This window comes from Fusarium solani (assembly GCF_023522795.1).
Source record: "Fusarium solani strain SB1 chromosome Unknown bctg00000004, whole genome shotgun sequence".
NCBI lineage: Eukaryota > Fungi > Ascomycota > Sordariomycetes > Hypocreales > Nectriaceae > Fusarium > Fusarium solani.
This window is the reverse complement of record NW_027072152.1, coordinates 4,030,534-4,042,737: the sequence shown is the minus strand read 5'-3', so window position 1 is coordinate 4,042,737 and position 12,204 is coordinate 4,030,534. Positions and strand designations below refer to the sequence as shown.

Below are 12,204 nucleotides of genomic sequence, written 5' to 3'. Positions count from 1 at the left end.
CGCGAATGTGTGTTTCCGTCGTGACCCCGTGTGTACCTTGCTGTATAGCTGTGGAGGAGTACTTGCTCACACATATTAAGTAGCCTCTCAAGAGAGGGATGCCCATGGCCGCCAGGGTTACGCCTACCTCACCTCAGTCTCTCAACTCCTCATTTCTCTACGCTACTGCAAACGTGACACGCCATGGGTTCTGCGTCAGGAAGATACTATCACCCGGTAATCGGAAATGTCCAAGGCAACGAGGCAGACGGTGTTGTTCAGTTCCTCGGCGTTAAGTATGGCGTTTTAGATCATTGGTTCGACAACGCGAAGCTGCCGTCTTATGATGGCAGTGGCCTCGTTGCCGTAAAGCATGGGTAAAGAACTCAGAACTGTCTTCATGCAAACATGACACTGAAGCCATTACTATAGCCCTCAAGCCATATCAGATCCTGCTGGGGTTGATATCGAACACCTGATCATCCAGAAGGCTCTTCCCAAACCTGAGCCTCCTGGTTGTTCAGGAACGGAATGCCTCAATATGAACATTACTGTGCCCCAGGAAGCTTCCCCCTCGAGCAAATTCCCGGTCATGGTCTTCATTCACGGAGGAGGCTTTTTTACTGGTGCCAACTGGTGGCCCCAGGTCGACACTAAGCAGATTGTCCGACTTTCCACCCAGCAAGGGAAACCCATCATCGCGATAAATATCAAGTAAGGCATCGTCCATACACCTTCCTCATCTTTTTATCCACTGACCGGCTTTACCCACGCACAGCTACCGCCTTGGCATGTCTGGTTTCCTCACATCTCTAGAACTACGCGACGCAGGTTTTCAAAGCAACAACGGACACTATGACCAACGGACAGCCTTGCGATGGATCAAACAGTACATTTCTGGTTTCGGCGGTGATCCTGATCGTGTCACGGTCGCTGGCGAAAGCATAGGCGGACGTGGGTATCCGATCCTGACGTCTTTGACACACGTACTGACTACATTCCGTAATAGTCTCTGCACTACGAGCTTTGAGCCCTGATGAGAAGCTCGCATGGCGTGTTGTTGTGTTAGCTGGCGCACCTCCTCTCATGACCCCACCCCCGCTTGAAACAGCTGAAATTCCGTATCAGCAAGCCCTCAAAGCCCTCGAGGTTGAGGGTGGCTCTCCAGCCGAGCGAATCCAGGCCCTGAAAGATGCATCCCCCGAGTATCTATCTGCAAAGATAGACAAGGGCATAATGTTCACCCCTTGGTGGATAGCAAACTCATACCATTCCAGCCAACGTTCGACGCCATTCTCAACGGGAACCCACCGTGGAAGAACACTTCCTGCGAGGCTGCCTTTGTCGGCTATGCCCCTTTCGACGTATGTGCAAATCATTCCTATGCAAGTTGGATTTCGGCTTACGAAGAAAAACCAGGCCAGCGTCCTTGGAATCATGGGTCTGTTCCAAAGAAAACAGGGGATCGGAGCCGCATTCTCTAACCATGTGCGGTCGAATTTGCCGCACCAGTCCCAGGTGGCAGACAAATTGCTGGAAATCTACAAGATCAGAGACGAAACAAGCGACGACGATGCTTTGTTACGCATCATCCAATTCGCCTCGGACATTGGATACCGCGCAACAGCCCATGCGTTGGCCAAGACATTCCCAGGAGAGTCGTTCCTGTTGCAGTTCTCAGAGCCAAATCCGTGGGAGGGCCCTTTCAAAGGCTACACCACGCACGTACTTGACATTGCATTTCTATTCCAGAACTACAACGAGCATCTGGACAGCCAGCAGAGAGCCTCAGCTGTACAGTTTGCCCAGGACGTCATTCTGTTTATGCATGGCCATGCGCCCTGGGACAACTTTCAGAAAGCCGGCGGCATGGCCATTTACGAGAATGGGACCAAGAAGGTCGCGGAAGGCCGGGACACCCTGACAGAGGAATATGCCAGTATGCTTGAACTAGGGGACATAGTTGGACTGGATTTCTTTGTCAAGTTGGTGGAAGGATTCATGTTTAGGACAGAGTCTTGAATTTTTCCGTACAGCATTCAACTCTTCGCTGCCCGTTTTCGTCGTGGAGGATACTTCTAGTTCAAATCTAGTTTAGCAGCCACGGCCTCATTTCCCTATAGATTTCTTATCAAGAGGTCTGAGAAACACACGAGGAAGACGCTGTTGAGCTCGTGGGAAATTCCCAAACGATGTGGGGTTTGTTTCCACACTAGGTGAGACGAACGAGGGAGGGGGTAGGGAACTCCGATTCCACCCATTCATCGCGATAAATATGGGAATCCCCCCAACTGCTCCATTACTCTCAATTCTTTTCACTCTCGTTCTCCTTCCTTACCTTATCCTTCTCCACTCGATATTGAATGACAGCCTCCATTTACCCCAAATCCTGCAACAATGTCTGTTTCACTTCATCACAAGGATTTACAGTGTACGCTTTCGGGAGTTGAACTCGATTCCCTGGTTCACTTTCGAGGGATTCCGTACGGCACAATCTCACACAGATTCGGTCTGCCGTCTGCGCCAACAAACCTGCCGGACACGATCGACTGTACTCAATATGGGTTGGTCAAATCCTGTGGCCTGAAATCAACGAGCTGGCGGCGCTAACTCTGATTCTGATGACTCAAAGCCCTCGATGTCCACAGGTCCCTGTTGATGTTGGTCATTTACTTCGTATCCCTTCTTATGTCAAGCTCCCGACGGAGCCTGAAGATGAGTTCAACTGTCTCAACCTGGACATCGTGGCGCCCAAGGATCTTGCATCGCCACAGCATAGGCTGCCCGTCATAGTGTGGATTCATGGCATGTCATAACCCCCATCGACAACCGGAATGTGAATGAAGGCTGACATTAGCTCTGAAGGGGGGTCTCAAGCCGTCACTTTTGGAAGCGCTGCATCAGGGCTCTGTGGTTTGTTGCAAAGCATCCCCATCCTGTGTAAGCTAATTGCAGGCCTGCTAACAGCAAACGCAGACTTTTCTGCGATCGTCAAGGACTCTTTGAAGCTAGGTAAACCGATTTTGGCTGTATTCGTTCAATACCGACTTAACATCTTTGGGTTTGGCGATGAGACGAGTGAAGGGAATCTGGGCTTACGCGATCAAGCCCTGGCGCTCGATTGGGTGCGGCGTAACATCTCAGGTTTTGGCGGTGACCCTGTGAGCTATGTTGGACACCATCTATTACTCCATGGTTACTGACGCTGCGCTTGTAGGACTCAATAACTCTGGCAGGTGAAAGTGCCGGAGCTGTGTATAGTCACGCGCATCTCGTGTCTCATGCACCTGCGAAGCAGTTCGTGCTGTCGTCAGGCTCATTGTATTTGTCGCCTCCCCAACCAGTGGAGAAAGCTCAATCTGTTCGTCAAACATTGAGCCGGCATCTTCGTAGCCTTGGAGACTTCGATTTGCGGACCGCTCCCGTTGAGGTCATGATTGAGGCTATAAAGGTGTCCGGGATTCAGTCCTGGTTTCTGGTGGCCGGTGATGTGCTTCAAGACTGGCAGAAAAGCACAGGTAGTTCAGAGAGACTTCTTCTCAGCGATGTCCGAAGTGAGGTGAGTAACTCGGCCCATTACTCTGTAAGTTGGCTAACCTCGGCAAGTCCATCATCTGGAGAGAAGGTATATGGACAACAAGCACCGACCGCATCGACAACGCGTTTAATTTGGCGGGTCAATACGGCAGCGAGCTAAAGAGTCTTTACAATATCCGCGCTGATAGATCATCCTCATGCAGGATCGGGGCCTTGGATTTCATCAACGACTACAAATTCGTTCTCCCAGTGGAAAAGATGACGAAGCAATGGCGTCAAGCACAGAAGCCCGTCTTTCGATGCCTGGTGGACGAGGAGAACCCTTGGCAACCGTCAAATGGAGCTCATCATGGGATCGACCTGGCTTTTCTGTTTGGAGGATTTGATTTGGGCCTGCCGGACGCAGCAAGACGAACAGGGGAACACATGCGCAAAGCGTGGATCGACTTCATCTCCCAACAAGATCCTTGGCCGGCAGACTCATATGCAGCTTTCGGCCCCTTCGGCATGTACCATTCACTTGATGATAAGGACCTGGGCTCGCGGAGAAGAATGCGTCAAGTGGCTTCTCTCAGCCAGCAGGACACGACTGGGTTGGACAGGGTGTTTGCCGCGCTGGCCACAGGCAGCATCAGCCTCCTCAATTAGATGACTGTATCTCTAGATGGTGTCTCTATTAGTCCCCGAGACCTGAAGTAGAAAATTGAAGCAGATGAGAGCCCGGAGCTGTGTGCTCCTACCTCGAGGCATACCCCGTATCTGTAATTATGAAGCTACCTTGCTCCTGCGGCCTGGCAGGCCACCCCAAGACACAGTGCATGATGGAGGCCTTGGAAAACTCCTCGATGTGCCCTAGCCAGTAGCATTAGACCGCTTCACCCCACGTGGAGGTGGTCACACGGTTGACAGTTTCTGGGAAAACTCCCATTCTTAGCTGGCACATTCTATACCTATCACGGTGTTTGGGTTCGTAATTGCGGGGAACCCCACATCTGGATCGAGCTTGATATGTGAACAAGGCTCCCTGACGGCCAGTTGATAACTGACTGATGACCAGCAAGCCCATCCAGCTGTCCAGCCCAGTCACACAACTGTTCCCAGCTGCTAAACCGCAAAGATGATTACCGAATTTATTACACTGCCTCTTTTGGCTATGATTGCCGTTGGGACCCTGCTTGTTATGACTCTGCAATGTTTAGTATCTCCTTTCTTTTCGCCTCTACGGCATGTCCCTGGACCAATGGCCGCGAGGTTTTCTCGATACTGGTACATGAAGCGTGTATCTGAGGGGAGTTTCCACAAACTGAATATTCAACTTCACCGACAACATGGTACGTGTGAAGATGAGCTCAGCTGTTCAACGGCCTGCCAGTGGGAGAGATAAGACGAGCGACAACTAATAACGCCAAACTAAGGCCCAATTGTGAGAATCGCGCCGAATCAGTTCAGCATCGACGACCTAGAGGCGACAAAGGTCATTTACGGCCTTGCCAAGGGTTTTGTAAAAGTGAGAGAAGACATTATCAAACGGCTGGAATGCTTTGTCCTCTCGCACCGAGTCCAATGCTAACTATTCCGCTCAAGTCAGAATGGTACAAGGCATCCGGTGACCCTTTCGCACCACATACGGATTTGTTTACCGACTTGAATCCCACGCGTCATGCCTCAAACCGAAGGCTGGTGGCAAACTTGTACTCGGCGACATCCCTGAGGAATATGGAGGGTGATGTTGACGAATGCATTGATATGCTTGTCATGCGCCTTGATCAACTTGCCAAGTCCAGGCAAGCGTTTGACTTGCAATTCTGGATGCAAAGCTATGCATTTGATGTCATTGGGCAGATCACAGTGAGTGTTTGGAAATACCAGCACCTGATAGCCTTCTGCTGACGGGAGTCAAGTTGGGAAAGAGATTCGGCATACTCGATGAGGGTGCCGATAAAGACGACATCTTTGGCAATCTACATGAGTATCTCAAGTACTGTGCCGTGATTGGGGTTTACAACGAGCTCCACAGATTTCTGTTCTGGCTAATGACCAAGTTTCCAACCAAGGGCCTGGCCGGCATAGGAACATTCACCGTAGAGCAAATCAACATGTCACGAAACCGTCGTAAGAACGACCCTGATTCAAAGACCCGGATGGATTTCTTGTCTAGGACCATGGGGTTGCATGAAGACAACCCTGCCAAATTCCCGCTTGCTGCGGTTCAGTCAACGTGCCTCGTGAACATCGGAGCAGGGTCTGATACAACGTCGATTTCTCTATGTTCCATTCTGTACAACCTGATAACTCACCCAGATGCCCTCGACAAGGCATGCCCCCGTCGGCCCAGGCATTTTGATCTTGACTAACCCAATCATAGCTGCGGGACGAAATTGATCAGAAGTTGGAGGAACTTGGTGACGCGACTCGAATTCCTTTCAAGGACACACAAGCCATGCCGTATCTTCAAGCATGCATCAAGGAAGCCTTGAGGCTCCACCCAGCTACCGGCCTCCCCCTCGCGAGAGTCGTTCCTCAAGGCGGTGCTACCATTAGCGGCACCTACTTCCCCCAGGGTGTACGTGCCACTGGATACCCCAACAGGTCTGGGAAATGAATCGCTGACCGCTGGGTAGACTGTCGTTGGCATCAATACTTGGGTGGCACATAGAAATCCCCAAGTGTTTGGAGAGGACGTGGAGGCTTTCCGGCCAGAGCGATGGCTGGACTCGGACAAGCAGAGGCTCTCGGCAATGGAGTCATGCTGGATGCCGGTGAGTTTCCTCCTCAACACGAACAAACATGACAGGATGGAAAACTGATTGTTGATTTAGTTCGGAGCTGGATCTCGCACCTGCATTGGCAAGAACATTAGCTTGCTGGAGATGAACAAGCTGGTCCCTGTGCTGGTCAGGGAGTTTGACTTTGTCGCCTGCGACCCTAGCAAGGTTACTCACGAGGACTATTGGTTGGTTAAGCAACGAAACATGATGTGCAAGGTATCTCGCAGAGGTCCGCGTGAGATGGACATTGTCACCACCATGGCGAACAAGACATCAACATAAACGCCACTTTTATAGAAAAAGGTCTTTGAACTCGTGCTGAATATTCGTTCTATATGCCGTAACTGTAGCATGTTTATTATGATCAATCGTTGATGCCGGTCACTCCATCGGCCTCGAACCATCTTGTTCATGATGCTAGAAGGCGATGCACGATAAGGGGGTGGAAATCAGACATAGCCGCCACAACTCAAAAGTAGTCCGAGTGAGTCTCTGTGAGAGGAAAACCCATTGTATCCAGTGCCATGTCTCCCAGCACCACGGGTATACCCACCAGCAATTAGTTTCATGATCTGTGGAGGGATCTATTTCCTGTGGTGACTTGGATCGAATGCGGGGTGTCTGACGGGTGCACCCCACATTTGATAATTAACCAGCTTGAGGATCTTGCCGGACTTTGTGGGGAGGATGAACCCCTGTCCCTCCTGGTTAATCCCACCCATGGCTGAGCACCCCCCCTTCCATCGTTGGGGAGACTTACCACCCCAAGCTTTTCCGCGTTGTTCGTATTCAAATCTTTAGAGAGAGCCTCATCTTGTATCGGTAGGACGTGCCTCTGAGACAACACTCGAGTGTGACCGCCTGGCTTCGACCTAATGGATAGTGAAGAGAACAAGCAAAGACGAGGCGAGGACTCCAAGCCCTCGGCAACTCGTCGAAAAAAGGCACCGCGAGCCTGTGCTAGATGCCGCAAGAGAAAGACTCGATGCGACGTTTCATTCGGATGCATGCCGTGTTCGAGTTGTAAGATGAAGGGGTGGGACTGTGTTGTTGTGGGTTCTGCAGCACCTAGAGCCGCGTGAGTCTGGACAAGGGTCCTTTTGAATCTGTTCTAACCCAGATTATGGCCCAGCTGCCAAAACAGGAAACAGGACAATGCCGGCCGAGGAGTTTCAGCACAGCCCGTCCGGCAGCTTTCACCACCGCCCCAAGCCGTCGAGAGTATCTTTCATACGCCCGTGTCACAGGGTACACCAGATGAACTTGCATCACCCACTACGTCCTCGCGCAGTCCCGATTTGGAGGGACCATGCTCAGTACACTACACGTCTTATGACTTTCTCGAGGTGAGTAACAGGGCCAGTCTACGAGTTGCAGACGTCACATACCTTGCATCCCAAGGGTGTTTCAACCTGCCCAGTCGACCGGCTCTGGACATCATCGTTCGACAATACTTCCGTCTGGTCCACCCATTGTTTCCTCTTCTGAATGAGGTCGAGTTCTGCAAGACACTCCAGGGCGGTGTGGTACCAAGTCCATCGGCACCCAAGATTTCACTGCTGCTTTTTCAGTCTTTTCTATTTGCATCGTGCGATGTAAGATAAATACTACTTTGATCAACAAGGCTCAAACCACTGACGAAAGATTTCCAAGTCTACCCCCCTCGGAACCATTCAAAGCATGGGCTTCATAGACTGTAAGCAGGCCAGGTCTTGTTTCTACAGAAAAGCCAAGGTACGTTTCTCAAGGTTACTATACTGTCCTGTGGCACAAATTAACTCTCTCTTAGCTTCTATACGATCTCGACGCCGAGACGTCCTCACTCATTCTCTCACAAGCGGCCCTCCTGCTATCTCGCGGCTCACTATCTTTGACTTTGATTGCAAGTCAAATGGACTCGGTCTGGTTGACCATTGCCATTAACCATGCAGAAATTTCGGGCGCACACCGAAATGAGTCGTCATCCTCGACGCACCACTCTAATCATGAGAATCCACTGAAACGACTTTGGTGGTGCTGCATCATCCAAGACAGGCTGGCCTCGTTATGCCTTGGTCGACGAATGCAGATTGATGGCACACGTTTCGACATTAGCTCTCATCGGCCTTTGGGAATAGCTGACCTGAGGGATGAAATTAACCATGGCCAAGTTTTCAACAGAACTTTGAAAAGCCACTTGATCGGGCTGCTAGAAAAGTTTCTCCATCTCTGCCTAGTGCTGAGCACTGTCTTCCACCTCACACCTGTACAGGCTCAGCCGCTGCCTGGCGATTTCAACAAAACTCTGGCAGAAATCGTTGCTGTCAAGAGTCAACTCCGGGAATGGTACAAAGACATATCTCATAGTCTGCCGCATCTCATCAATCCCCAAGGGGGCTCACCACTCATAAAGGATGAGGGGGACTTTTCAACTATCAACTTGTACTTCAACACAGTAATCATTTACTATTGGTAAGTTCATCCCTCTCAAACATCTATTACGCCGAGTCACTGACGTGATAGTTCTGCTTGGCTCGTTTTATGCCACCACGAGAGGTTATGCCTTGTGACTCAGTGCAACTCTGCTCATCATCCACTATCCGTCTATTTTACCGCAATGACCCGAAACCAGCGGGAGATTGAGGAAGCAACTCTGGCTCTAACAAAATGCTTTGAGAGGCTGGCTCAGCTAGGCGCGGGACGAGTTCTTCCTGGTACCGTCGTCCTATGCGCTGCGATACCCTTGACGCTGCATGCTCTGGACTGCCAAATTTCGACGACCGCCAGTCATTATCAGCTGCAAGGTTCGGATCAAGAGCTCCTACGACAGAATCTGAGCCTGAAATGCCTAGTTCAAATCTTGAAGGCTCATTATTCTCGGTATGATGTCATTGATCTCATCATCAGCATCTTACGACACGAGCTTAGCAATGAAAGGCTGGAGGACTTCTACACCGCCACGAACGAGCTGGTTAGTGATTCCTTCCAATGGAAGAGTCTCTTGAGCCTGGCCCCAAAGATCTATCTTCGATTGGTCTATTCGACAAGTTTATCCCTGAGCAAATCTCGAGTTGCAAAAGATTCAGATTTGCCCCCTACTCTACGGAATTCCGTTCATTCTCGATCCGGCGCTGCGGCAGCCCCCCACCTGAGTCACGGCAGGGATTGGAGTTTCGATGCGGAGTTGGGCATAGATGTTTCACTCGCATTCCTTCCGTCCGATATGCTTTTTCACGCTGGCTCCGTTTGACCATTGGCGGGTAAATTCTGGAAAGTGGCATGCGGACCTACCATTGCAGGATATAATGCAGCTGTAGCAGGAAGCCGGACGGCTAGAATCCTGGAGTTCAGCAGGATAGTTCGTGGTATGTATATCAATAGACCGTTTTTAAGACATTTAAGGGGCAGCTTCACTGTCTGAATTAAAAATGCAGGCAAAATGCACGATTGTGTAGATAAATGTGTTAGACCTAAAATGCGATGAGGACTGGAATTCGTCACATCACGGCATCAAGATACGCGGCTGGGCCACTCGAAACCGCTCCCGGCCTAGACGTCTACGTTTAATGTTGCATTCATTTCTGACCCTGCGTTTACGAGAATCTTGCTGAATTGGTGTGTTCAGGGCATCTTCAATTGAATCTGACTACCAGTGTTGTGTAGACAACACCTAAGTACATGTTCGGTTACCACCCGGCCTCCCAACCGGAATAATACATTTACATATCCGTATGAGTCTTGATGTTGAACTTTTCCATGATGTTATGCCTATGCCAAAACCCTCTGTACTGTTTCCCGAACACATAAACCAATATCGTAGACAACACAAGCCCTAGACTAATCCCACCAAAGGTGAAAAAGGGGGCTCTCGCACCAGCGGATGCAGTCCAATCATTCATGAAGTAGGTGTAACCGTAGAACAAGAAGTTTTTGACCATGACATTTGCGATGAAGATCTCACCGCTCATGCCGCGAAAGGCGTCAATGGTATAGGCTGAACAGGGACCGATGATGAAGGAAGTTCCGCAGAGCATCAGTCCCCACATGAAGGCGACAAGATAAATGCTGCCTTGAGCCGCGGACACAACACCAAAGCCGAAAAGGCCAGCTCCGCAGAGGACACCCAAAGGTGTCGAAGCCAGGCGAAATTCTGGCTCAAAGACCCCCTTATTCCTCTTGGCCATCCAAAGACTCAGGGGGTCCAGCAGCGCACCCACGATGATTGAGCCGATGGCGCCACCGATAAAAGGACCCAGGGACACGTAGCCGACCTCGGCGACGGAGAGCAAGTAAGGAGGTGGTGAGAATAATTGAGCGATCACGTACGCGATAGCAACATAAAAGGATGTCACAGCTCCACCGACAAAGACGGTCCAGAGAGCTACGAGATTTGTGCAAGCCACAAATGGTGAGATGGTGAGCTCAAAGAGGCTCTCGTCGCTGAAGGTGCCGTTGAAGAGCGACAATTCCTGCCAGAAACTCTTCCTTGGTGGGATTGTCGGTACAGACTCAATATTTTCCACTCGGCACGCGTCTTCTCCATCTGGAGCGCGCTTCTCCGTGGCACCCTCCGCGTCCACGTTAATCACATGGTGCCTGGGTTGCGAGGTGCGCACGTAGGAAGTCTCCGGGACAAACAAGAACAGAAGAAGCAGCTGGAATCCAACGCACGCGGCGAGGATGTGGAAAAGATAATGCCAGCCCAGGCTTAGCGTGATCCTGCCCGCAACAACCGAGCTGAGATTCGACACGCAGTTCAGCGTAAACGCCATGACCATGGTCCAAAGACCGCGCTCATGGACAAAGAAAAGATCCCCGATGCTGGTAAATACGAGCGACTCGTACGAGGCGAGAGAAAAGCCTTGCACGATGCGACTAGCAAGGAGGGTGTTGTAGGTCGTACTGGCGGATCCGATGATGGTGCCAACGAGACAGGCCAGAGAGGAAAAGAAGAAGACAGGACGTTTGCCGTACTTTCTAGACAGAGCCGACACGAAGGGACCTGATGCACCTGCGACCAAGAGCTGATATCCCGAGAGGACGGTTATGTCTCCAATCGGCCGATTAAACTGAACGGCGAGGACAGCGAGACTTGCGTTGAGCAACGGTCCTGTGCAGCTGGCGCACAGACAGGAACCAAGGACGAGGATTAAGGAGGCGACGTATTTCTTCCATTGCGGCCAGTTCAAGGGATCGTTTGGATCATCGGAAGGTTGCGGTGTGAGAATGATGTCGCTGTATTTGCCAGTGCCACGCTTCAGTGTTCGGTCGTCGTGGATTCGTTCGGCCTCTTCGGCCCCAAGAACAACAGTCCCAGGCACACTGCCCGTATGGTGATGGGGTTCAAGAATGCCGAGACCCATGGTGCCGATGATTTGGAGATGAATGAGACTAACAGTAGATTGACTGATTCGTGCAGTGATCTCTGGGAGGTCAAGCTACGAGGTAGGGAAAAGGATCGTCACTCTAGAAATCAGGCATGTATTTATACACATCCAGGACTTGGACCATACGTTATAATTCCAGCTCTGGTTGTCTTGCCGTCTCTGATGGCACCGAGGTGACAACCTGCCATCAGATCTAAAAGGGCCTAGACCTAACTAATTTGTGGGGTAAACAAGCCCACTGTCGTTAGGAAAAAGATCATTGACACTAATGCTTTGGGCTTGCTCTTTTGGAGTCGAGGTGTGTATCAGGTAAGATTATAACTATTCAGGAGTTGGTTAGGTTGTCATGAAAGATGACTTCGAGTCCCACGAAGCGAGACGCTGAGTTTGTCACCCCGCATTACTCCACTTCCCAGATCATGACATGATACCTGATAACTACCCCACAACCGCCAGTACCTGGGTCTAGATGTGGGGGATGATTAATGTCATATTAAACCTGCCGTGACCGAGCTGCTAAAAACTTAAAGTTATGCATTACACAGAAAGCACTT

The 12,204-nt window shown here is 50.7% G+C and overlaps 4 protein-coding genes across 4 annotated transcripts; 3 read left to right on the top strand and 1 right to left on the bottom strand.

The window, feature by feature from the left end:
- Window positions 1–183: 183 nt before the first annotated feature.
- On the top strand, window positions 184–4,164 carry MRS44_008405 (uncharacterized protein; the record flags this gene model as incomplete). The annotated part of the gene is made up of 9 exons (XM_065620899.1): window positions 184–356; window positions 412–693; window positions 758–933; window positions 989–1,968; window positions 2,484–2,771; window positions 2,826–2,892; window positions 2,956–3,140; window positions 3,197–3,538; window positions 3,586–4,164. The coding sequence occupies 9 exons, from the start codon at window positions 184–186 to the stop codon at window positions 4,162–4,164; spliced, it is 3,072 nt and encodes a 1,023-aa protein (XP_065476971.1).
- Window positions 4,165–4,633: 469 nt separating this feature from the next.
- Window positions 4,634–6,566, top strand: MRS44_008404 (uncharacterized protein; the record flags this gene model as incomplete). The annotated part of the gene is made up of 7 exons (XM_065620898.1): window positions 4,634–4,847; window positions 4,932–5,023; window positions 5,101–5,364; window positions 5,418–5,741; window positions 5,882–6,079; window positions 6,138–6,275; window positions 6,336–6,566. 7 exons carry the CDS (start codon window positions 4,634–4,636, stop codon window positions 6,564–6,566), a joined length of 1,461 nt encoding a protein of 486 aa, XP_065476970.1.
- A 593-nt stretch (window positions 6,567–7,159) lies between these two features.
- MRS44_008403 (uncharacterized protein) lies at window positions 7,160–9,513 on the top strand (the record flags this gene model as incomplete). The annotated part of the gene is made up of 5 exons (XM_046283483.2): window positions 7,160–7,362; window positions 7,417–7,879; window positions 7,929–8,018; window positions 8,074–8,735; window positions 8,787–9,513. The coding sequence occupies 5 exons, from the start codon at window positions 7,160–7,162 to the stop codon at window positions 9,511–9,513; spliced, it is 2,145 nt and encodes a 714-aa protein (XP_046133571.2).
- Window positions 9,514–9,982: 469 nt separating this feature from the next.
- Window positions 9,983–11,626, bottom strand: MRS44_008402 (uncharacterized protein; the record flags this gene model as incomplete). The annotated part of the gene is made up of 1 exon (XM_046283484.1): window positions 9,983–11,626. The coding sequence occupies one exon, from the start codon at window positions 11,624–11,626 to the stop codon at window positions 9,983–9,985; it is 1,644 nt and encodes a 547-aa protein (XP_046133572.1).
- Window positions 11,627–12,204: the final 578 nt, after the last annotated feature.